Source organism: Balaenoptera physalus (assembly GCF_965194825.1).
Source record: "Balaenoptera physalus genome assembly, chromosome: 1".
Taxonomy (NCBI): domain Eukaryota; kingdom Metazoa; phylum Chordata; class Mammalia; order Artiodactyla; family Balaenopteridae; genus Balaenoptera; species Balaenoptera physalus.
Window position 1 is genome coordinate 194,977,904 of NC_138882.1, and position 23,933 is coordinate 195,001,836.

Consider the following 23,933-nt stretch of genomic DNA (forward strand, 5'->3'; position numbering starts at 1 on the left):
TGGACAGCCTGGGACTTCACAGAACCCTGTGGATGGCACAACCTGCTCCGGGGAATCTGGCCCCGGGCTGAGGCAGAGGCGGCAGTGCGAATCTGGGCAGAGGCCAGTGGGTACAGCAGTGTCCCTTCCACACCGGTCCAGCCTGCAGGGCACTGGGAGGTCCAGGGCAGGGTCACTTGGGGCTGGATGGGGGGTGGGTGGGAGGGAGCGTGTGGCTCTTCTCCAAGGAATCCTTTTTTATTTTTTTTTTTAATTGCGGTAAAATACACATAACATAAAATAACCTTAATTATTTATAAGTGCTCAACTCAGAGGCATTAAGCACATGCACGCTATTGTACAACCATCACCACCATCCGTCTCCAGAACTTTCTCATCTTCCCAAACTGACACTCTGCCCCCATGAAACACTCACTGCCCACCCCCTCCCCCAGCCCCCGGCCCCACCCTCTTCCTTTCTCTGTGAGTGTGACTCCTCCAGGGACGTCACAGAAGCGGGATCACGTAGGATGTGTCCTTTCGTGGCTGGCTCATTTCGCTCTGCACGGCGTCCTCAAGGTCCATCCACGTTGGAGCAGGTGTCAGAATCGCCTTTCTTTTTAAGGCTGAATAATATTCTGTCTTATGGATAGACCACATTTCACTTATCCATTCATCTGTTGATGGACACGTGTTGTTTTTACCTCTTGGTGATTGTGAATAATGCTTCTGTGAACATGGGTATGCGAGGGTCTCTTTGAGACCCCGCTTTCAATTCTTTTGGGTACAGAGCACAAGTGGAATTGCCACATCACATGGTAATTCTACGTTTAATTTTGGAGGAAGCACCACACTGTTTACCACAGCAGTTGCACCATCCCTATGAGAAGACCTCCCTTGTCATGGGGAGCAAATGCCCCTGGAGCACCGCCCCCAACATGGTGCCCTTTGCTTTGCAGTCAGCCTGGGAGGGGTGGAGTTGGGGTGTGAGTTATTTAGAAATGGGTTATGGGGCTTCCCTGGTGGCACAAGGTTAGGAATCCGCCTGCCAATGCAGGGGACACGGGTTCGAGCCCTGGTCCGGGAAGATCCCACATGCCGCGGAACAACGAACCCCTGTGCCACAACTACTGAGCCTGCACCCTAGAGCCCTCTAGCCAGAACTACTGAGCCCGCGAGCCACAACTACTGAGCCCGCGCGCCACAACTACTGAAGCCTGCGCGCCTAGAGCCCATGCTCCGCAACAAGAGAAGCCACCACAATGAGAAGCCCGCGCACCGCAACGAAGAGTAGCCGCCGCTCACCGCAACTAGAGAAAGCCTGCGCGCAGCAACGAAGACCCAACGCAGCCAAAGATAAATAATTAAATTTTTTAAAAAAGGAAACAGGTTGTGGTCCTAGATTCCTGAATTCTAGCATAATCATACCCAGCTCGTGGGTTTGGCCTGGAGCCCCACATCCACAGCAGGCACCTTGCCTCAGTGGCTGTTTCTAGACACCTCACCCCACCCTAGACTTACCGAGCTCTCCAGGGTGGAGGCAGGACTAACTCTCCCCGCCCCCACCCCCCCAGCTGCTGGGGGCAGCCAAAGCGGAGGATCCGAGCCCCCTCCACGTTCTGGGATGCTTCCCGCTAAGCCTGCCAGCCAGGAGAGGCCCTGGGCTCTCCCCCCCTCCTCCCTCCTCCGCAGCCCCCCCAGGCTGCTGGGCCACTCACCTCGGACGGACGTGTGAGCCGGGAGCCCAGCGACTTTCCCACACTTTGGCCCCATTCACAGTGTTAAACGGCCCACAAAGGCCAGGCGTGTGCCTCGGAGGCCGCGCTGCCATCTGGCCCGCACTCGGGGAGGGATCAAGCCTTTCATCCGGCCGGGCTGAGATTTAACACCATTCATTTCATATTTCCCACAACTCAAAATTGGATCAAAGCTGCTACTGTCCAGGGGGAGGGGGGAGGGGAGGAAGGCGGGAGGAGTCAGCCCCCCACGGCCCACCCGCCACCCTCACCTCCACCCTGGCCCACTGCGGGTGGGCGTGCAGCTGGGGTGGGGTGGGGTAGGGGCTGGACCACGTCTCTGGCACGTGTCTCCTTTGGGCCGAGAGCTGGCTTGGGGGAGGTGGCCAACTGCCCCTCTGAAGCCGGGCGGGGGTGGGGGGCGGGACAGGGGGACGGGCCCGGCCTGGGTGCTGCCCTCAGTTCCGGGCAGAGCCCTGGGGCCCCCGCTGCCAGCAGCCAGGCAGTCAAGCATACGCCCCTTGTCCCTGCATTCCCTCTTCCTTGGCCAAGCTCCTCCCTGGCGCCAGGTGCCAGGCTGGCAGGGTGTGGGCGATGGGGACACAGGCAACTAAGCCATCCTGCCCTCCCCCCGACAGTCGACCCCCAGGGAGTCCACAGGCGGGCGAGGGACCCCCCAAAACGTGCTGGTCGCCCAGCGTAAGCCCCACTTTTGGTGCAAAAATGGCTCCACTGAGCGTCACCGGGTGCCCCTTGCAGCCTGTGGGATCTGCCAGCCCACGCCGACAGTGCCAGCCAGGGCTGTGGAGCAGAGGGCAGAGCACATGTCTCCAGCATGCCCATCCCGTTTGCCTGGGTGCCCTCTGCCCCTTTGCATCAAACCTGATCGGACCGGATATCTGTGGTAGGGGGTCCACCTGCTCGAGAGGAGCCCAGGCTCAGGGTCACCCACCTCCCAAAGCCAGCCTGGGGCCTGTGTCCCCTTCAAGAGAGGGGCTCTGGGGGAAGAGCAGGTGCCAAAGGGTGAGTGGGGCTGCCCTCCACTCCCTTCCAAAGTCACCTGAAGTTTCGCCCCCGGGAGCCCCCCAGCCTAATCCATCCCAGTGGGTGACCAGCAGGCTCTTGGGGGCTGTCCTGTGCTGGCTCCAAGCCAAGCCTGCCCTGGCCGTCCTGACACCATCCTCCTGCTTCCCGGATGGGCCCATCTCCGGGTCCCCAAAGGCTCCCTGTGCTGCGGACTTCTTGAGCAGGCCCACCAAGCAGGCCACTCATAGCTGTGAGTCACTGCCAAGACCCTTGTTAAGGCCCTGCAATTCCCAGCTGCACTCGGACGTGGCTGCCGTCCAGGGAACTGTGCTCCTGGATTTAAACTCTGGCTAACGCACCCTGATGCCAGCCGCTGGCTGCCCGGGCTGAAGCCCTGCCTCCTCTTTGGACCTTGCTGGGTCCCGCCTTGCCCCTAGAAGGTAGCCCCAGCCGCACCCCCTCCCGCAGTCCCTGCAGAACTGGATTCCTGGCTGCAGAGAATCAAAGTAAAGTGATTGTTTTGGGTGGAGGGGGGCTCCCAAGAGGCCCTCCCCTAGGGACCCAGGGTGGGGCTGGTGGCCCCCCAAGCAGCGGCTGGCCCTCAGCTGGGCTGACCAAGTACCGGGATCAGCGGTTCCTCCAGTGGGTCTGAGCAGGTACAGCGTTCGTGTGGGCTCCAGGCAGGAGCCTCATGTCTGCCACCTGGCACCCCCTTCCTCACCACTGGCAAAATGCCTAGGGACAGCAAGCCCTACAAGCGCTCCTAAGGCAGTGCAGAGGGTAGCACGCAGCCGAGGCTTCCCCCGAGTCACGCAGGAGCAGTGACCACACACCTGTACGGAGCACGCCCGGAGCCACGCGCCCGCCCGTGCTCCATGGACAGCCACGGTCAGACTGCCATCCAGGTGGGGGTGGGGTGGGACCCTGGAGGCCACCTGCTGATTCAGAGCACCCCAGATGCCACAGCCTGATGAGCTGCTCCAGGGAGGAAGGAGTGCAGCTCCTGGGGGGACCGCCTAGGTGCCGGCCTCCCTGCTGGGCGTTTCGGGTACTCTGGCTCCCTGAAGCTCCCCAGAGCCCAGCCCAGCGTGGCAGCCCATTTTCTAGCTCTGAAGTCACGTGTCTCAGGTGACAGCCTGGGGACTTGCCACATGTGCCAGTAGGTCTGATCCTGAGAGCCTGGGCTCCTCTTCCACCTGTGCAGAGGGAGGTGACCGTGTCTGTTCAGGAAAAGTGCGGCTTCCTCCATCCCCCTCGCCTGTCAGGGACGGTGCCCATCCTCCTGGAAGCCGCCACACTTGTGCATTCTAAAGCTTCCCCTTATCTGGGCTCCTGGCCTCTGCCAGCCAGCAGCGGGAGTCGCTGGGGAGGGGGGGAGAAGGGAGAGAAGAAGGGAAGGGGGGGAGGGGAGGGAGGGAAGGGGAGGGGAGGGGCGCAGCTCCTTCCTGCCCCCACCCTTGTCCCCGCGGCCTGGGAAAAGGCAGCATATTGAGGCGCGGGGCTCCCAGCATCAGGCCCCGGGATGCTAATGAGGGCGAGCGCGTTCCCACAGCCCGGACATTGTGCCGCGCGGCCCACCTGCTCCTCGGGGAGCGCCCATTGTGCCCGCGCCAATTCACAGGCAATTTAGCGTGCGCTAATGGGCCGGCGCCTTTGTGCGGCCCGCGCCGCCATTGGCCGCGGAGTGTGGGAACGGCCGCGGCGCCCGGGCCCCAGGCGCCAGCCCGCCGCCCGCGCCTATATAGGGGCCGGGGCCCGCGCCAGCACGGGACGCGCCCGCTCCGCTCCCTGCTTCCTCGCCTCCTCGCCTCTCCCCGCGCCAGGCATGGCCCCCAGCACCGTGGCCGTGGAGCTGCTCAGCCCCAAAGAGAAAAACCGAGTAAGTGCGCGGCCGCGGCCCCTGCGGCCCCCGCGCTGGCGCGGCCCCGCTGACGCCCCCTCCTCCCGCCCGCAGCTGCGGAAGCCGGTGGTGGAGAAGATGCGCCGCGACCGCATCAACAGCAGCATCGAGCAGCTGAAACTGCTTCTGGAGCAGGAGTTCGCGCGCCACCAGCCCAACTCCAAGCTGGAGAAGGCCGACATCCTGGAGATGGCCGTCAGCTACCTGAAACACAGCAAAGGTGAGCCGCCCGGCGCCCTGGAGCCCCGGCCCGCGCGCCCCCCGCCCCGCCCCGCGCCCCGGGCTCCCCGGCCCCGCTCACCGCCGCCCCGACTCCCCGCAGCCTTCGCCGCCGCCGCCGCCGGCCCCAAGAGCCTGCACCAGGACTACAGCGAGGGCTACTCGTGGTGCCTGCAGGAGGCCGTGCAGTTCCTGACGCTGCACGCGGCCAGCGACACGCAGATGAAGCTGCTCTACCACTTCCAGCGCCCGCCGGCCGCGCCGGCCGCGCCCGCCAAGGAGCCCAAGGCGCCTGGCTCCGCGCCCGCGCCCGCCCCGGCCAAGGCCGCCGCCGCCGCTGCGCGCCAGCCCGCCTGCGGCCTCTGGCGGCCGTGGTGACCCGCGGGCGGCCGCCCTGCCCGGAGGACCAGAGGGCCAGCGCGTTCCTCTGGCAGAGGGAAGGGCCTGCCCATCGTCCGGGCCGCCCCTGGCTTGGACTGGCCCCTTCTCCGGAAGGCTCTCTCTCCAGGCTGGCGGGCCAGCAGGAGGCTCATTCTCAGAGAATGTGCGTGCAGTGTCCTTGTCATTTAGGGCCCATCTTCTGCCAAATGTCTGACCCCATGGGGTTGCTCTGTGTTTGCATTTCAGCAAGTGACTTCTGGGAAGTCCCCACTGCCGGGGTTCTATGATATTTGTAGGCGGCGGGGCTCGGCCAGCCGGCGCCCCATGCGTAGAGGGCTTTCTTCAGATCCGGTGCTGCCAGGCCAGTGGGCCTGGCGCAGGCCGTGCCGTGGGCACATTTGCCTTTTGTGAAGGCGGAACTCAAGGTGTATCCTCGTAGGAACGAGTGTCAGCCTGGACGGGCGTGGAAGGACAGGGCAGAGCCGTGGGCGCAAGGCCCCTGGGGATGCTTTGCTGTCTGGTCGGGGCTCACACCGGTGCTGTGTGGGGCGGCTGGGGGTCTCCACCACGATCCTTAAAGGATTCCCGTGTGGGTGGGTGCGCGTGGGCACAACTTTGTACTCAGAATTTGAACTCTCAGTCACGTGGGAGCCACGGGACTGCTCTAAAGACTTCTAATAAAATCCGACTAGTTCAGCCCCCTCCGTGGTCTGTCTCTTGTGCCTCACACGTGTCCTTGGTGGCCACCGGGCAGGCGGGTCTGCAGGGATGACGGGCAGTGGGCACTATCATGGTATGCAGCCACAGGTGGGCAGTGTCCTTGCCAGTGACCCCCCTGGACACAGGAAGAAGGGCTGGGCTCCTGCTGAGGGGAGAGGGGAGGAAGGAGGGCAGGCAGAGGAGAAGCCCAGAGGGAGGAAGCGGAGGAGGCGACAGGCAGGGAGGGAGGAGGGGGAGCAGAAGCTGGAAATGAGGGGTGAGGGGTCAGGTCAGGAGGCTGGGGAGAAAGTGAGTGAGAGGCAGGGAAGCAGGGGAGAGGCAGGCTGGAAGGGAGAGGGCCTCACGGAACACATTAGGTCCCCCGTGTGCAGTAGGAGGGGACATGGCGGGGGACCTGGGTTCCCGCTCTAGGCCTCTCACTATAGCTCCCTGCAGGTGGGGGTGGTGACGAAGTGACAGGAATGTCCAGCTCTGTCCAGCTGAGAGCAACCCAAAAGCCACAGCCTGCAGCAGACCTCTTGCTGCAGCAAAAAGGGTGTAGCTGGGCCAAACACACAGAAGGTGTTTGCCCCTCCATGGTCCTCCCTGCCCGGTGCCCCTGTCCTGAGACAAGCTCCTGGGGGCACTTTCTCGGCTGCCGCACAGGTGGCCAGCTGCCCTGCCTTCCTGCAGGTGGACCGCTCACCAAGGCTGAAACAGGCAGTGCTGGCAATGAACCTGCCAAGGGCAGGCCCTGGCCTCAGAAAGGGCACCTATTTTTAGGCAGGCCCGGGGTGTTGGTTGAGTCTGCAGGGACCCAGAGGAACCCAGACTGGCCCTCCCTCCTTCCTGCTTGGCACCTCTCTTTGCTCTGCCTTCCATCCCTTTCTGTCCACTCTGCAGCGGAGGTCCATAGCGCCCCTTCCAGGCCAGTACTGCTAGTGGCCTCTGGGGTCCCTGCTGAGCCCTGGGAGTGGTGAGCAAGGGATGGGAAGCCCCTCTCACACCCCTCACGTTTATTGCTTGTGCGGCAGGCACATCATTGAAATTAGTGGGGGCAATCGCTGCCCTCGTCGGTGTACCTCCTGGTCAGGCTGACCTGGTCAGGCAGCTGGTGGCATGCTCAGACCGAGGCTGAGGTCCAGAGACTCTAAGTAACTGGCCCAGGGTCACCTAGGAGGCAGGTGCCAAAGCCACCGCGGGCCCTCGGCATGCTTCCAACACTGGGCTCTTTTGCAAAGTGCCCACTGCCTTTGAGGGGTACACGCCCCTTAAGAAGAGCCTCCACGCCTTCCCAGAGACTAGCCCTGGAAGCCTGTCCCCAACACCATATGGAAGCTTTCTCAGCTTGTTCCCTGCAAACTCCCACAGACTCCCTCTTTCGCCAGAAAATGGCCTCCTCCAGGAAGGCTGCCCGGCTTTCCCCTGCACTTTCTGAGGATCTCACCATCATTCACACATCTTGCCCAGCTGCAAGGGTAGCTCCTACTCCGGGCGGGGTGAGAAAGGCTTCTAGAGGGTAGGGTCCCCAACTCCCCCTGTTTGCATGGGGTTTTTAACACCCACTGTCCTGTACTCCTAGGGAACCAAGCTGGTGGGTCCCAAGTGTCTTCACGTGCAGGTGCCAGACTCACAACCGCAGTCACTAAAGAAACCGATTACCCTGGTGGTCTCCAAACCCCAGGTGCCCCCTCTGCACTAGCTCATATCATTTGAGGTCAGCATCCGGCCAACTCAGTGAAGGAACAACAAAGACGACGACAGCCCAGAGGTTTTGTGTTGAGCTGCCTCGCGGTCCGGTCTGTGGGACCCGCGCCCGCCTGCCTGAGTCGGCCCTCCAGCCGCCACCGTCGCGGCGGCGGGAGGGGCGAGGGCCGGCCCGAGCGCTCATTAGCATAATCTATGCGCGGGAGGCGTTTAGCAGTCAAATATATGCGCATATATCTCCATGGCTGATGAGGCTGGCCGAGCACATTCAAAATGGCGGAGTGTGGAGCGAGCGGCAGCGGGAGCAGCGGGGACAGCCTGGACAAGAGCATCACACTGCCCCCCGACGAGATCTTCCGCAACCTGGAGAACGCCAAGCGCTTCGCCATAGACATAGGTCGCCGCGGGCGGGCGAGGGGAGCGGGGCGGCGGGGGCGGGCGCGGGCGCGGGCAGCGAGGCCGGCGGGCCGGGGCGGTGGCAAGGACGAAGGGCGGGGCGCGGGCCGTCGGCGCTCACGGCCTGTCGGGCCTTGTAGTCCGCGGGCAGCCGGCGGCGCCGCTCGCCGCGGCAGCCGGACTACAGCTCCCGGCAGGCGCCGCGCGGCCGGAGCGGGGCATGCCGGGGCTCGTAGTCCCGCGGGAGAGGCGGCCTGGTGGCAGCTCTGGCATCCCGCCTCAGGAGCGGGGGTGGGGGTCGGCCGCCGGGCGGCGCAGCTCTCCGCCTGCCGGAGATCGGGGGCCGGGGCTTTGGAGGACCTGGGCGCAGACCTCAGGTCGGAAGCACCCCGAGCCCCGCCCCCCGCAGGGCCCTCCTTCCCTCTCCGACGCGTTGACGCCTCCCGGCGACCGCTTTCTCAGATGTGGACACTGAGGCGCGGATACCCGGGCGGTCCGCGGCCGGTCCATGCCCTCCGGCCCGGGACCCCCGCGCGCCTGGCCCGCCGTGGCCGCTCAGTGAATGCTGGGACGGACCGTGCGCTTCTCCCCGGAGGGGTTGGGCCGCCCCGCTCCCCTGTCCTTGGGGGCGGTCCCTGGAGTCACGGGCTTGGGGGAGGGGCGGCGTCCAGAGAAGTGGGGAGCGTCCTGAACCCCCACCTGCAAAGCCGGAGGCCGGGCGGAGCCAGGCAGAGGGCGGGCGAGGGCAGCTGTGAGCCTGAGGTCGTCCCCGCGAAGGGGACCCGCCAGCCGGTGCCCGGCTGGACGTTGGGCCAGAGACGGTGAGCGCGGAGGAGCCGCCTGGGGGCTCAAGTCAGCCCCTCGGGGCCCCGTGCACTCCTGATGTGATGGCAGCCCAGTGGCCGTGTGCCTGGAGCTTCCGCACTTCATGCTGCTGCCCTAACCCGGGGGCTGGGGGCTCTGCTCCAACGAGTCGGCACCTAACGTTTCTGAAGCGCCCCCAAAAATTGGCTGGCCACAGGGCTTACGTGGGTCGTTGTGCGTGGCCCTAGCTTGTGGCGCGGAAGGAGGGGTGCCTGCCTGTCCTCCAGGGCCCAGCCCTGTCAGGGTTCCTTAGCAGAAGGACACTCAAAGGCACGTTTTCAGTGTCCGTGTTTATTTCCTCTCTGAAATTTCCCCCGGCTCTGGGTCCTCTGTGTGGTTCTTTAAAAGACGTGTTCATTGCTACTAAGGACAAACATTTGTGTGTTTTTTGTGGGGGGGCAGGGTTTGCCCCCTCTGCGAGGTTTGTGGGGTCTTCATTCCCCGACCAGGGATTGAACCCGGGCCCTCAGCAGTGAGAGCGCCGAGTCCTAACCACTGGGCCGCCAGGGACTTCGCAGGGACAGACTTTTGTTGGTGTAGCTGACGGGAGGTCACGGCTCAGGGCTTCGGTCCTCCGCCCAGGAGTCCGCAAAGCCGGAGCGCTCCAGCGGTGTGGTTCACAAGCAGGTTTCCGGTTTCCTCTCCCCTCCCCAAGCCTCTCAGTCCGGCTCTGACGGGGCACCCCTCTCCGCTGGTGGAGTCCCTGCTTCAAGAGCCTCAGGGACGCTTTGTGTCAACGCATACTTGAAGCTGACCTGACTCCAGGTTTCTGCTGGGCGGAGGGAGGGTCCCTTGGGTGAAGCAGAAGGGGCCACAGGGCAGGATGTGCACGGAGGTGGCTGGAGGTGGAGGACAGCCCCGCACCAGGCCCCGGGGTTCTGGATGAACTGGCGGGTCCTGGCTCAGGTTCCTCCCATCAGTCGAGGATGCTGTGGGCCCCGGGGTGGAGCGTGGGGTGGGGTGGCCTGCAGAGCCCATGGCGCCCACCAGAGAGCGCGGGACTGTGCCGGCTCGCCTGGTCACTGCCCTCGGCACGTGTGACGTGTGCGGCCCCGGGCCGAGCTGGCATTCACTCTAATCGCAAGGGACCCTGAGAGCAGATGGGCTTCCGCAGGCGCCCCCTGTGCTGCTCTGTGAACTCACCCCGGCTCAGACTGACCGCACTTCTCCGCTCGCAGCCCCGTGCCCCATCCGCTGTCTCCTGGCTGGGGTGGGAGCCAGGTCTGAGCAGTGCCGGGCTTCGCCCCACTGGGGGTGCATGGTGTGCGGTGCACAGAACCCAGCTCGCCCCGCACGGCCCCCCACAGACCCCAACACTGTGTTTTGGTTGTGATTTATAGCTGACTTGAAGAGCACACTGTCTGGAATTGGATTTCTGTGACCCGGGTAACTTTTGATGAGCTTCTCAAAAGATGTGTTCATCCCTTTGCGTTGCCTGTCTTTTTAGGAAACGATTTATTCACAGAGGTGAATCGGGCAACAAGCATTTCAGTGAAAGATGCTCTGGGCCAGGCCGGGACTGGGGGCAGGGAGGAGGGATAAGGAGGCTTAAGGCCAAGTTCTGCGTCTTAAGCTCACGGTCTGGGGATGAGAGCAAGCCCAGGACGACGGTGTTCAGTGACCAAGCGTGGCCCAACGAGGCCAGGTCGCAGGACGTCCCGGGAGGCCCTGTCCACACTGCCAGGCAGGCGGCTCCGATGGGACAGGTGTGATTGGTCTCGGAAGCTGGGGTTTGATATTTGTTACCTGGAAGAGCTTTGGCCTTAGGATACTGTGTTTCCAAATCTGTGTTTCTGACTTGAGCGTTTGTGGTATATTCTCTTAGTATTCTGTCACAAAACAACAGTTGTTAATAATTTTAGCCGCCTTCTCAAGGCAAGGCGTTTCCCCCTTATTTTTGTCGGGCTGCCTAAGAAACACAGTTTGTTCCAAGGTCACTTTGCAGAGCTGAGCCTTCTGCCTCTCTCTGCTCTGCCGTTCGTGGCTTTCACGCCGTGAATCACCTGTAGCCTCCCAGATGCCTCCTCTGACTCAGGAGAGGGGCTCGCCAGAGCTCCTCCTCCAGAAGGACTGCTCTGGGGATCTTTTTAACTTGCCCAAAGGCCTCGTCTGCTTCCTGATATTCTGTCTCTGGTCACACGCCAGGGGCGTCCAGGCTTCCCGGGGGCGTTAACAAGTCCCCGCCGCCCTCTGCAGGGCCTCCCTGGTGAGTCCGGGCCTCAGCTGCTGCTCTCCGGCCTCTTCCTTGCACATTCCTGGTGAAAACGCCCCTCCCCTGCCCGTCCGCTCTGGGAAAGGCTCCTTGCATTGCCTTCTCCACCTCTTTCCACGGACCCGTCAGTTGTGTGCTTTTCAGTAAAAACAGTGGATTTGTCAGCTTTTTCCTTTGGTTCATCCTCAAGATCAGAGTTTGAAACAGAATTTTCCTAAACCACTGACGATCGCCGAGTCACCCAGAAACAGCAGGTTCCTTGCTCGTCAAGGACTCAGTGCTGGTGGAGAAACGGACAATCTCCGTTTCCGTCTGGGCCCTGAGGAGGAACAGAGCTCTTCAAGGAAGGCAGAGTGTGTTTAGGTCTCACAGTTCATTCCCTTCCTCTGTTTGGTGCCCTGCAGGGTTTTCAAGTTCAAGTAGCACCAAACTCCTTGTGGGCAGGACCCAGGTCTGGCAGAGGAGGGCCTGTTTAAGGGCAGCCTCGGGTCCCTTCCAGCCGCTTCTGAATCCGCTGCATCTGTGTCTCCCCCGTAGGCGGGTCGCTGACCAAGCTGGCCTACTACTCCACCGTGCAGCACAAAGTTGCCAAAGTGCGGTCCTTCGACCACTCAGATAAGGTGAGCCTCCTGGGAGGACCCCGGGCAGGCCCTGGAAGCTTCTAGTGCCGATGCCCCTCCCTCCATGCTCCCAGCTTAGTTCCCCTTCCATCCCAGCCCTGACAAGAGCCCCCCCGCCTGCTCGTGCCTCCCCCCCGAATCTCCCACCTGCATCGGCATCAAGACCCCCACGGACTTCAGGGTAGGCAGAAGTCGTCGGCGCTGCCGAGGGTACTCAGGGGCTGTGTCTCAGCGTCCCCTCCCCGAGGCAGTGCACACACGTGGGTTCCCCACCCTCACCCCCAGGACACAGAGCAGGACCACGAGCCGCCCTACGAGATCTCCGTCCAGGAGGAGGTTACCGCCAGGCTGCACTTTGTCAAGTTCGAGAACACCTACATAGAAGCCTGCCTGGACTTCATCAAAGACCACCTCGTCAACACCGAGACCAAGGTCATCCAGGCGACCGGGGGCGGGGCGTACAAGTTCAAAGACCTCATCGAAGAGAAGCTGCAGCTGAAGTAAGTGGGGACCTCGGGGCGGGGAGGGGGAGCTTGGGGGCCGGTTGGCCTCCGCTCACGGGGCCAGGCCCTGACGTGGTGGCCGCAGTGTCCCATCTCCTGCATCACCCCGTTCGCCCGGCTCTGGGGACTCCTAAGACCTCAGGACCGAGTGAGGCTCTGGGTGGCTGGTGGGTGGCCGCGGGCCTGAGGCCAGGCTCTGGGCCGGCTGCAGTGGGATTCAGGTGGCCGAAGCTCAGGAAGGCTCCGGGGACTGAAGATGGTGGGTGGGGAGAGGCGAGGGCTGAAAGGAAAGGAACGGAGCCCCGAGACCAAGTCTGCCCCGCTCCCGTGGTGACGCGACGCTTGCCGTCCCGCTGGACGGAGGGTCCCGGGGCCACGGCCCTGCCACGGGGGCGGGGAGGCGGGGGCCACTCGTGCCGTGGCCCGTGCCGGTGCCATGGCTGGGCTGCTCCCTGGCAGGGTTGACAAGGAGGACGTGATGACGTGCCTGATCAAGGGCTGCAACTTCGTGCTGAAGAACATCCCGCAGGAGGCCTTCGTGTACCAGAAGGGCTCCAACCCCGAGTTCCGGTTTCAGACCCACCAGCCCAGCGTTTTCCCCTACCTCCTAGTCAGCATCGGCTCTGGGGTCTCTATCGTGAAGGTGGGGCCTGGCTCGTGGGAGGGGACGGGCCTCCGCAGCGCTTTGTTGAGCACTGGCTGAGTGTCGGAGCCGTGCCGGGCACAGGCACGCGGGCACAGGGAGGCGGACACAGACCCAGGCCTGCCTCTGGCGCTCACGGGCGCGAGGCCGCACGCGGAGTGCCCGGCGCGGGTGGCCCGCGGGGAGGTGGGCCCCCTACTTCCAGCACGAGCACCTGCCGAGCCCACCCAGACTTGGCCTTCAAGGGCGCCGCCACCCAGGGCGGGGGATACCCCTGAGCCACCGCGTCCCCGGGACCTGCTGGGCAGTGGCTGGGGGCCCCCTTGCTAACACACCTGCCCTCGTTTCGCTCCAGGTGGAGACAGAGGACAGGTTCGAGTGGATCGGCGGCAGCTCCATCGGGGGCGGCACCTTCTGGGGGCTTGGGGCTCTGCTCACCAAAACTAAGGTATTTGGGCAGCTGCAGGAGGGCGCTCCTGGCTCCGCGGAACAGCCTGTTTCCTGGTGCCCTCAGCAAAGGGGTGGCGGCTCTGGGGTCGGAGGCTTGTGCTTGGCTGGGAGCGTTGCGAAAGTGGCTCTTCCCTGTGCCTCGTCCTGCTTCCCGAGTCTCTGGAGGATGGGCGTCCAAGTGGCCAGAGTGTCACCCAGCTGGGTGGTCCACAGAGGCTGCCCGTCTCCCCCCACCTCTGGGCCATGACAGGAGAGGGCCTTCCCTACCCAGCGCCGCGGCTGGCCTCCTTCCGTGGGCTCGTCCAGGGCCATGGGGCTCTGCCAGCTTGCGGCGCCTCAGGTGCTCCCGTCTGCTCTGTCCCCACAGAGCTTTGACGAGCTGCTGCACCTGGCCTCCAGAGGCCAGCACACGAACGTGGACATGCTGGTGCAGGACATCTACGGGGGGGCCCACCAGACCCTGGGGCTGAGCGGCAACCTCATCGCGAGCAGCTTCGGGAAGTCGGCCACCGCGGACACAGGTACCGGCCTCTCGCCCGCTCTCACTCCCGGAGGCGCACGGCGCCCACCTGGCCGCTTGCCCAGCGTGCTGCTTCCGTCCCCCCAGAGTTCTCCAAGGAGGACATGGCCAAGAGCCTGCTGCACATGATCAGCAATGACATCGGGCAGCTCGCCTGCCTGTACGCCAAGCTCCACTGCTTGGACCGGGTGTACTTCGGCGGCTTTTTCATCCGCGGCCACCCCGTCACCATGCGCACCATCACCTACAGCATCAACTTCTTCTCCAAGGTAACGGGCCGCCGCGTCCTTCCTCTGCCCTGCCCGCCCCGGGCCCGGGCCCGGCCCCCGTGTCTCCAAACTCGCAGGCCTGAGAGGGGACGGGAGCAAGGCGGGACCCAGCTGAGCACCTCCTAGCCCCTGCCCCCAGCCCCTTCCCACCCACTAGCTCCGGGCATCCTGCGCTTGGAGCGCCGTGGCCATCCCTGCGTTTGGCACGTTGCCGGGGGTGGGGTCTAGGGACCGCCTCCCACTGTCCGCAAGCTCCAGGTGAGGTTCTAGGTGTCGGTCACGGCGTGGGGGGATGTGGCCCCCAGCAAGGGTGGGGAACTGGGTGGGTGTCTGTTTTGTGGAAGAAGTTACTCACCCTCTCAACCAGGGCTCCCCACGCCCCGGGCTGCGGACCGGTACCGGTCTGCGGCCTGTTAGGAAGCAGGCCGCTCCCCATCTCACACATTACCACCCGAACCATCACGCCCCCCCCCACCCCCGTCCATGGAAAAGTTGCCTTCTGTGAAACCGGTTCCTGGCGCCAAAAAGGCTGGGGACCGCTGCTCTAAACGATGGGCCCTTGAATTCCGCGTGTGCGTACAGCCCCGTGGACAAGCGCCGAGTTGGGAGGGAGGCCACCTGTGTCGGGTGGACTTGCAGCCTCGGGCTGAGTGGCGCTTCAGGGGCCTCTCCGTGGCAGGGGGAGGTCCAGGCGCTGTTCTTGAGGCACGAAGGCTACCTGGGCGCCATAGGAGCGTTTCTTAAAGGAGCCGAGCAAGACAGTGAGTACGGCGTGGCCGTGGGGCGTGGCCTGTGTTGGGCAGCGGCATCGGGAGGCGGGGGGCCCTTGGGGAGTGACTGGAGTGGCTGCTCGTGCTGAGTGACGATCGAGGGCTGTGGGTGGACGTGGTGTCTTCGTGGGCTGTCCCCGGCAGTGGCAGGAGCCTTTGCTATGATTCTCCTGCGGGGCCAGTGGAAACCGACTCGCGTGGGCGCCACATCATCGACCCATTGGGTCCTTGTGAGCGACGGGGCTCCGTGCAGGGGCTGCGCACATGGTCTCGCCTCCGAACGCCTCGGCCCTCCGGTGCCCTCCGGCTCCTCCCGGCCGTCTGCCCAGCTGTCGCTTCAGATGCACATCCGGTCTGTCCTCTTTGAAGGACACGAGAAGGAATCGCAGGCGTGATTCTGTCCAAGGAAGCACAGGGCAGACTGCTTGGGGGTCAGCGCCAATCAGAGCAGCCCAGGCAGACCTTCACTGCATCCCTAAGTCCAACTTCTTACTTGAGATAAACCACGGATACCTTTCGGAAGCTACTGCCCAGCTTGCGAGGTCTCCGTGCCAGTAAGAAATAACGCAACAGAGCAACGCCCCCGGCTCGCCTGGCGCCAGGGAGACCTTCGGCAGCTGGTCCTCCCGGAGGCAGTCCGGCCGCCCAAGGTTTACCGAGCCGCTCGCCCCTCGGTTGACGCCGGCTCTCTTGTCCGCAGACCCGAACCAGTACAGCTGGGAAGAGAACTACGCCGGCAGCTCCGGGCTCATGAGCTCGTCGCCCGAGCTCTGCCCGACGCAGCGGGCCAGGAGCGGCACTGTGAGTACAGGGTCGGTGGCCCCGGGTCCCGCGTGCGCCGCCTCCGCTGGGGCCTCCTGGCGGTCCCCGAGGAGAGCCCCTGTGCTGCCGTGGCCGGGCTCAAAGGCGCCTCCTCGTGGTGCAGGCCGGTCACGAACCGCAGACTGGGGCCGAAGGGAGACGTTGCAGCCTGCAGCCGGCTGTCCTCTTCCTCCTGTAGCGTCGCACGTTCTTCGGGCGTTCAGCCGGAGCCCTCGGCGCCACGCAGTCCCCGCCGTGTTTGCAGGGAGAATATAAAGTTTCGGGAGCACAGGGGGTCTTTCCTAGGGCCCTGGGACCGTTCACAGCAGAATCAGGTTAAAACCGTGGGTTGCAGGCACCAGCCTGGACCCCTTCTCTTAGACCACATTCTCTGCGTGATGGTTTCAAGGCGGTACCGGGCATGCAGAGTCTGCGAATTTCCTCAGGAGATTCCACCCTTTCCTCATTCGCCCCTTGGGGTGAGGCCCACCATGTCTGGATGGGGGCTCCCCTGGCCAGCCGAGCGGTGGGGAGAGGGTGTCCCAGCTGGGACGGGATGGTACTGCCGTGGCCCCGTCCTGGCCCAGATCATCGCTGGACGAGCTGTTGCCGGCTTACTGACATCACGCCCCTGAGAACCCAGGGAGCGGTTTATCAGAATCGCACGGGGGGCTGGAGGACAGGCCCAGGCCTGCAGCTGCCTGGCCTGGCCTGGCCTGTGCACACAGGTCGGGACGCCACCTTCAGGACAGGTTGCTGGCCGTTTGGAGGGAAAGTTGCTTTTTAGTCATAGACGCAGATTCTCTTGTAAATCAGTGTAAACATGGCAAGAATGTGCCTCATCCGCCTCTCACTTCCTGGGGAGAGTCCCCCGCGTGTGGCACCACCAGTTCCCACAGCTCCGCACCACATCTTTCGCAGCCAGCTGTGCGGGGGTAGCTGGGCCCTTCCCAAGGGCAGGCGCCAGGGGCAGGTTTGGCAAGGCCCAGGCCCGGTCGGAGCCGTGACGGGCGTGCAGAGAAAGGCCTTAACGTCTCTGACTTGTCGAAGGGCGACGTGGATGCCGGCCACACGGACGGCAAGATGAAATGGGTGGGCGGGCCAGAAACCTTTCAGCCAGCGCTGACGTGCAACACGGCCCCTCTCCGTGACAGCTTGGGCACCCCACGCGCCTGTCGTGCTGGGGTGGCCCTGCGAGTGGGCGTGGGGATCCCCAGGGGCAGGGGACCAGGCCGTTTCTCTGGGTGTCCACAGCCAAGGCCAGGCCGAGCTCAGGTCTGAGCTCCCACTCATCGGGGGGCAGGGCAGCCCCTGCATGCCAGCCGGGCAGGAGGCAGCCATTGCCACCTTTGACCCCTATGGAAACACACCGGCTCCTTCCCTGCTAAACGTGCGGTCACATGGCGCGTCCCCAAAGCCAATCTCTCCCTCGTGGGGTGGATTTTCTCATCCAGACCATCCCTGGTCCGAGCACACCTGCCGCCTCACCCTGCTAGTGGGCCGGTCAGCAACACAGGGCCAAGTCCCAGGTGGGCAGCTCCCTGGAGGGTGGGGGGCAGGAGGGGTGCCTGGAGGACGAGCCCTGAGCTCACTCGCTTGTCACGTCCCTGGAGCAGCTGCCTGCCACAGTTCTCATCCGAGAACGGGGCCAGGCGCACAGGACCCTTCGTTTGAAAGACACTGCCGTGGGCATCGAGCATCCCGGCCTTGCTGAGCGTGGCAGGGGCAGTGGGTCTGGATGCGGGGCGTCGGGGGAAGGGGCGGTGTGTCCTCGCCTGGGAACCGACCCTGGGCAGGAGCCGCAGGACAGAGCCCGGCGGGCAGGGAGGGAGGACCAGAAAGGCAGTCGGTGTGCAGGGGTTCAGAGCGCGGAGCAGAGAGCACGGGGTGCGGCAGGAAGACAGGGAGGGCGTGAGCGGACCCAGGGTCGGGGCATCGGGCTCAGGCCCCCGGACAAGTGGAGGGCTCGCCCGGGCTGAGAGAGGCCGTGAGAGGGCGGGCAGGGCCCTGGGCCGGGGAGGGACCGGGCTCTCCGTTAGCCGCGCACGGCAGCTTCCCTTCGAGCAGGGAAGCCGGTTCCAAGGCCTGTAGGAGGGGGTTTTGGTGTTTCAGAAAAGACACGGCTGACGTGCCCTCCCACTTCTCGTCCTCCCAGTTCGACTTGCTGGAAATGGACCGTCTGGAGAGGCCGCTCGTCAACCTGCCTCTCCTCCTGGACCCGTCCTCCTACGTGCCTGACACGGTCGACCTCACGGACGACGCGCTGGCCCGAAAGTACTGGCTCACCTGCTTTGAGGAGGCCCTGGACGGGGTGAGGGCCTGGGGCGAGGGCTGGGGGCGGGGCTGGACAGCCCCAAGAAGAAGACAGCCGTCCGTCCAGGAAACTGGCTGTGGGCCTTTGAGGTCCTGGCTATCTCTGACTGTCTCAGGTTCCCAAGGGGCGGTGAGAGGCGGGATGGAGGAGAACAGGCGTTTCCAGGAACCTTTTATTTGAGGTGTAATTCGCAGTTCCCAGGTGGGAACCTGACTGAGTAGTTTGTTGGGACGTGGTGTCAGCGAGGTGCGTCCTCATCAGCTCGCAAGTGGCTTTCCCGGCTACCGTGTCTCTTTAAAAAGCAAGCAGTTCGCACACGGCTCAGGGGCAGCAGTGGCTGGCCTCCGGGCTCAGGGGGGTCAGATCTCAAGGCCTGGGAACACCCATTCCTCCATGAAGCCCCTCAGAGAGGCCCGTGGGGTCTGTCTTCAGGGCGAGGGGTCCCACCCTGCTCTGGACCCTGCACACCACCAGTCCCCTCAGCAGAGCAGGAGCTGGTGTCCAGTGGGCCCTGGGGCTGGTATCGGAGGACATGGATATGAGCTTTGGGTCAGGGCTGGCGGCAGCCCCGTTCCCACCTGGCAAGGGAAGCCCCCAGTGGCTGCCACCAGTGCCTGCCACCAATGCCTGCCATCCATGGGCTGGGGGCTGCCCTGAGCACTGCTGGCCGCCCCGTCCTTGGTAGGTCGTGAAACGCGCCGTGGCGAGCCAGCCGGGCTCCGTGGACGCAGCCGAGAGGGCCGAGAAGTTCCGCCAGAAGTACTGGGACAAGCTGCAGACGCTGCGGCACCAGCCCTTGTGAGTGGCCCGCCTGCTTGCCCTGGGCCAGAGCCCTGAGAGGCGGCCTCTACGGGGACGCGCGCTCGCACCCGAGGGCCGAGTCCCTCGAAGTTTCCCAGGAAGCTCTGCGCCCCTCCCCTGGCACACACTCGGGGACGCTCAGCATGACCGGGTGCCGGCTCGGCCTCACCACCCCGCTGGCCGCCTGGGCTTCTCCTGTTGGCGCCTGGACGCCACGAGGACGCCCCTGGGGGTGGAGGGCGCGATGGGCAGCGCAGTCAGCCGTCCAGCCCACTCAGCCGCCCTCCGCCTGGCTCTGTCTTCAGCGCTTATGGGACGCTGACCGTGCGCAGCCTCCTGGACACGAGGGAGCACTGTTTGAACGAGTTTAACTTCCCCGACCCCTACTCCGAGGTGAGCGCCCCCTTCTCGTGGGTGGGCACATGCTTGCAGGGGGCCGTGGGGAACGGGGCATCAGTCCCGTCCTGTCCAGCGAGCGGGTGTGCTGGCAGCCAGGCTGCATCCTGGAGCCGCCCTGGTGAGGGTCCATCTCCCAGGAGCGCTGGGCCGCGGCCCCTCGGTCGGCAGCACGGGCTGAACAGCTGTGGACCGAAGCCGGCACCACTGTGACCTCGTCAGCAGCGTGTCCTGGGGCCTCTGACCAGCAGCCGGTGAGGGTGGCGGGCGTGTGGCACTGAGGCCCCCTCCCCTCTTCCTGGCCTCCTGAGCTCAGCCGAGAAACTCAAAAGAGTTGGTGCCTGAGGATGTCCGTCCTGGCCACGAGCCATCCAGGGCCTGGCTGTGCCTCCCTGGGCTCTTTGACCAGGAAGCCACGTGCCCTGGAGCCGTGGGCGGGGTCCAGGGCCAGCCGACCCCAGCTCACTGCCACCTCCTCCCTGCCCTGGCACAGGAGTGTCTGGGGACAGTGGGTCTGGGTGCTGAGGATCTCACGGTCAGGGCAGCGGGCACCCGTGGGGGTGTGGGTCCTGCGCCCTCAGCCACGGCGCGGTCAAACCTGAGCCTCCGCCCTCAGTGCACACTTCACACCTGCACCGATATCAGCGTGCCCCCCTCGCTTGCTCTCAGCCCGCGTGGTTCCGAGTCAGCGCTGCTTTTAACCTGACGCGATCTGGGTTTGTTTAGCCTCCTGCAGTGGCGTCACGTGGGCGTCTTCCGTCCCCCAGGGCAGGCTCGCTGTTGGTGGCGTCTCCGCAGCATCCCGGCACGGTGCCCTCCTCTCCCCGCTCTGCCGGGGGCCTCGGGGAGGCCAGACCACGTCTTCATTCGCGTCTCCCCGCAGGTGAAGCAGAAAGACAACGGCGTGGCATTAAAGTGTTTCCAGAGGGTGATCCACTCTCTGGACGCCCTGGGCTGGGAGGAGAGGCAGCTGGCCCTGGTGAAAGGGCTGCTGGCGGGCAACGTCTTCGACTGGGGAGCGAAAGCCGTCTCTGAGTAGGTGCCCGCCGTCCTCACAGCCCCCGCAGGCCCGTCCCCGCCCCTCCTCCTTCCAGCTCGGCCTTAGAGCCACAGCCCCTGGGCCCGAACTGACGCCTGGGCCACGCGTGGCTCCGGCAGTCCCAGCCTCGGCCGGCCCAGCTTGGCCCTCGAGGAGGTGGAAGTGGGGGCACCGGGGGTTCTCGGGGGATGGGGTGCTGCTCGGGGCTTGCTGGGCACGTGTGGCCTCGGGAACGGATGGGACAGTTGCTGGGACCCCACCTCCCTGCCCGCCCGCACGCAAGAGTAGGCGCGTGGAGGGCTGCAGGTGTGGGTGTTTTCAGTGTGAAACTCCACGTTCACAGTGACTGTGGAGTGGGCTTAGACGATACTGGGTGTTTGGAGTAAATAGGTGCCTCGTGAAGTTCAGCGGTGGGCACGCGTCTCCCCAGCCCCCCAGGGGTCCTGTCCCGGGGTCCGCCGTCTGGTGCCTTCCCCGGGGCTCCCGTGCAGGGGCCTTGCTGCGTCACCCAACGTGCGCTTTTGGACCCGGACACCCAGGACAGCCGCCGCCCCCTCCCTGCCCTCGGCACTGGCTGCCCCTTGGGCGGCACGTTGGGGCGAGGCTGGTGGCCGGTGCTCCCCGGGGGCCTGGCCTGTGGCTGCAGGCACCGAGGCTTCCCCGTGCCGCCTCCCCCGTCCTCGAGCTGACGCGGCAGCAGTGACGGGTGACAGTGCGCTTGTCCAGCCCGGGAGGGGCTTTGTGGCCCACGGGAGCGACGGAGGCCAAGGTCCGGGGCTTTGGTGACTTTGTTTTCTCCTCCCCTGTGCAGCGTCCTTGAATCTGACCCCCAGTTCGGGTTTGAGGAGGCCAAGAGGAAGCTGCAAGGTAGGGGCGCCCAGGGCTCTCCTCCGGTGCCAGGACTGGGGCCGGTGGGGGGAGTAGCGAGGCGGCCGCGCGTCCCCGCTGAGCTGGGGGGAGGTGAGGACCGGCTCCCCGGAGAGGCCGGCGGGCGGGTGACCGCGTCCCTGTGTCCCACAGAGCGGCCCTGGCTCGTGGACTCCTACAGCAACTGGCTTCAGAGACTGAAGGTACATGGAGCTGTGCCCCCCTGTCCTGTGCCCTAGGGGCCCGGGCGGGGAGGTGGCGCGGGCGACGGGCGCAGAGCTGCCTGGGGTGGGGGGCAGGCCTGCGCGGTGCACCGAGGGCCCCCAGGAGTGTCCCCCCCAGCCCCCCGCCCCGAGCTACAAGCACGAGCTGACTTCCCTGCTCCAAGCCTGACTTCTGCGGGACAGCGATGAGGTCACTGGCCTCAGGTCAGAGGTCCTTCGGGCTAGCAGTTCTGGAAGAGGCCGGGGCTGCCCCTGTGCCCCAGTGCCCGCAGGACCCAGCAGCCGTCGCCCGGCCGCGGGGAGTGGAGCGCGGAGGTGTCTGGACCGCTTGGACGCGCCTCTTCCCGACTGAACGTCCTGGTTTTGTCTTACAGGGGCCCCCTCACAAATGTGCCTTAATTTTCGCAGATAACAGCGGAGTAGACGTCATTTTGGGAGTCTTCCCCTTTGTCAGGGAGCTTCTCTCTAGAGGGACGGAGGTGAGTGTGGAGGGCCGCGTGGCGGGTCGCTTGCCCGGCTCCTGTGCTCGGTGGGGTTGGCGTTGCCCTGGGCCCCTCCGTGGGCAGTGGCACGGCAGGAGCAGAGGAGGAGACCTGGCCGGTCACGTCCTGGGGCTTAGGTCAGCCTGACCGCGGGGCCCTGGGGCCGTCTCCATCCTGCCCAAGAGCCGGCCCAGCCGTGAGAGGTCGCCGGAGGCCGTGCTCCTCCGCCGGCAGCCCCAGGTGGGTGGGTGGGTGGCGGGCGGGCGGGCAGGCGGGCGAGCCCAGGCTGGCTCAGTACTGCCGGCGGCCAAGGTCCCTAAAGAGCCCGGGCGTCCTGCCGCAGGTCATCCTGGCGTGCAACTCGGGACCCGCCTTGAACGACGTGACCTACAGCGAGTCCCTCATCGTGGCCGAGCGCATCGCGGCCATGGACCCCGTCGTCCGGTAAGCTGGGCGGGAGGCGGGGGCGCGGCGGGGCAGCCTCCTGGGGCGCCGCCTCACGGGTGCCGACCCCTGTGCTCGGCAGCTCGGCGCTCAGAGAGGAGAGGCTGCTGCTCACGCGGACGGGCTCCAGCTCCCCGTGTCTCGACCTCAGGTGCGTGGCCCCTCCGCCCCCGGGTCCCCCTAGTCCCCGCAGAAGTCAGCTGTGCCAGCCGCAGCCCCGGGCGGGGTCCAGGCGCCTCTTCCCTCGGGCACCTGGCCGAGGGTGGGCTCAGTGAGACCCTGGGAGGAAGGAGCAGGGGCCCCGTGTCCCCACCTTGGATAATTATCCTTAGATAATCAGTTCATCACTGTAGTGCTTTCCACCCTGGGGCTTCTAGAATCTGGAGCGGCCCGTGTAAAGGAGGGCACATCTGGGCTCTGGGACCGTTAGCCTCTCAGTCTGTTAGCCTCTCAGTCTGTTCCGGTGCTGATTCTCCAGTGTTGACTTAATCCCCTTCCAGGTCCACTAGTATCCAACAAGGAGAGACAATAAAAACCTGTAAAAAGGACTCAGATTCTTTAAAGTTCAAAATACAAAAGTATCATTAAGGCCCAGTTTTCAGAACCGGCTTCCTTGTAGTAACGGGAGCTCAGCTGCCATGGGTCCCCGAGACCCTGGGCCCCGGGCCCCGGGAGGGCGGCTGCCGGGCTGGCTGTCTGGGGAGCAGGCTGGACCCAGGGCTCACGTAGTTGGGGGGCCGAGGGTCGGGGGTCTCCAGCGTTCCCGCCAGTCGCCACCCTTGGCGGGAGGCAGGATGCGACATCTGCCCCGGGTGCAGCTTAGTGCAGGGTGCCAGGCACCCCCCCCTGCACCCTCCTCACTGCCCCCTTCCTCCCCGAAGCCGCCTGGACAAGGGGCTGGCCGTGCTGGTGCGGGAGCGCGGCGCCGACCTGGTGGTCATCGAGGGCATGGGCCGCGCCGTCCACACCAACTACCACGCGGCCCTGCGCTGCGAGAGCCTCAAGCTGGCCGTCATCAAGAACTCGTGGCTGGCCGAGCGGCTGGGTGGCCGGCTCTTCAGCGTCATCTTCAAGTACGAGGTCCCGGCCGAGTGAGGCGCCGCCGCCGCCGGGCTGCTCTGCCCGCCGCGTCAGGAGCGTATCTCGACTGCAACAGGGACCCGCGTTCAAATCAGAATATTTATATTGTGCTTCTGTGAGAGAGCCGGCTGCACCCAGGTGTGGGCTCAGCGCTCGTGGCCTCGGGCTTGGTGTTTCTTCAGTGCTGCCGTGTTCGTGGTGGGGAGACACGACTTTTGTCCCGTGAGACGTTCTTATTGGAATATATTTAACTGTTAAATAATCTTTTATATATATATACATATATATATATATAAATATAAATATATACATATACGCCTCTGACGGGACGCTGAGGTCAGGGCACAGCGAATGGTTTCCAGAGTGAGAACAGAGCGTCTCTGCCTTTGCTGTTTGGTGTGAGGGTGGGCAGCCCCCCCGGGGGGCCCTGCCCACCCCTCCCCCAGGGAACCCAGCAGTGGGGTCTCTCCCTAGGTGATCTCTAGAACTCTTAGGCCCAGCTTGGCCCATGGGCCATGGCCGCTGCGCTGTCACGTGGCCTCCAGCATCTCTCCCCGGCGTGTCTATCTGGAGAAGGCCTCCCCCTGCGCC

The 23,933-nt window shown here is 64.8% G+C and overlaps 2 protein-coding genes and 1 long non-coding RNA gene across 8 annotated transcripts; 2 read left to right on the forward strand and 1 right to left on the reverse strand.

The window, feature by feature from the left end:
• Window positions 1-238: 238 nt before the first annotated feature.
• LOC309642889 lies at window positions 239-4,133 on the reverse strand. Of its 2 annotated transcripts, none has more exons than XR_014253428.1 (3): window positions 3,575-4,133; window positions 1,698-1,854; window positions 239-708 (listed from the first exon to the last, which is right to left on the reverse strand). It is a non-coding gene; the product is annotated as an uncharacterized lncRNA (long non-coding RNA). The 2 variants fall into 2 exon arrangements; XR_014253429.1 differs by having other exon boundaries at window positions 239-656; window positions 3,575-4,128.
• A 71-nt stretch (window positions 4,134-4,204) lies between these two features.
• Window positions 4,205-7,707, forward strand: HES5 (hes family bHLH transcription factor 5). 2 transcript variants are annotated; one of them, XM_082424956.1, is made up of 3 exons: window positions 4,211-4,620; window positions 4,696-4,861; window positions 4,964-7,707. In XM_082424956.1, the coding sequence occupies exons 1-3, from the start codon at window positions 4,381-4,383 to the stop codon at window positions 5,236-5,238; spliced, it is 681 nt and encodes a 226-aa protein (XP_082281082.1). In that variant the 5' UTR covers window positions 4,211-4,380; the 3' UTR covers window positions 5,239-7,707. The 2 variants fall into 2 exon arrangements, with proteins under 2 accessions (XP_082281081.1, XP_082281082.1); XM_082424955.1 differs by having other exon boundaries at window positions 4,205-4,861.
• A 193-nt stretch (window positions 7,708-7,900) lies between these two features.
• On the forward strand, window positions 7,901-23,658 carry PANK4 (pantothenate kinase 4 (inactive)). Of its 4 annotated transcripts, none has more exons than XM_082451800.1 (19): window positions 7,901-8,044; window positions 11,657-11,739; window positions 12,025-12,239; window positions 12,702-12,885; window positions 13,241-13,333; window positions 13,703-13,856; window positions 13,943-14,124; window positions 14,804-14,885; window positions 15,595-15,695; window positions 17,851-18,006; window positions 18,695-18,807; window positions 19,116-19,203; window positions 20,090-20,241; window positions 21,057-21,112; window positions 21,266-21,315; window positions 21,711-21,815; window positions 22,162-22,262; window positions 22,345-22,413; window positions 23,144-23,658. In XM_082451800.1, exons 1-19 carry the CDS (start codon window positions 7,921-7,923, stop codon window positions 23,355-23,357), a joined length of 2,322 nt encoding a protein of 773 aa, XP_082307926.1. In that variant the 5' UTR covers window positions 7,901-7,920; the 3' UTR covers window positions 23,358-23,658. The 4 variants fall into 4 exon arrangements, with proteins under 4 accessions (XP_082307926.1, XP_082307927.1, XP_082307928.1 ...); XM_082451801.1 differs by lacking the exon at window positions 23,144-23,658 and adding an exon at window positions 22,640-23,113; XM_082451802.1 differs by lacking the exons at window positions 7,901-8,044; window positions 11,657-11,739; window positions 12,025-12,239; ... (2 more) ...; window positions 13,703-13,856; window positions 14,804-14,885 and having other exon boundaries at window positions 14,002-14,124.
• The last annotated feature ends 275 nt before the right edge of the window (window positions 23,659-23,933 follow it).

Excerpts from the sequence above, each read along its gene's own strand:
- HES5 (XM_082424955.1), top strand. The coding sequence starts at position 4,381 with ATGGGCCGGCGCCTTTGTGCGGCCCGCGCCGCCATTGGCCGCGGAGTG. Across the intron at positions 4,862-4,963 it reads CTACCTGAAACACAGCAAAG|CCTTCGCCGCCGCCGCCGCC; the intron begins GTGAGCCGCCCG and ends GACTCCCCGCAG.
- PANK4 (XM_082451800.1), top strand. The coding sequence starts at position 7,921 with ATGGCGGAGTGTGGAGCGAGCGGCAGCGGGAGCAGCGGGGACAGCCTG. Across the intron at positions 15,696-17,850 it reads AGCGGGCCAGGAGCGGCACT|TTCGACTTGCTGGAAATGGA; the intron begins GTGAGTACAGGG and ends TCGTCCTCCCAG. Across the intron at positions 18,007-18,694 it reads TTGAGGAGGCCCTGGACGGG|GTCGTGAAACGCGCCGTGGC; the intron begins GTGAGGGCCTGG and ends CGTCCTTGGTAG.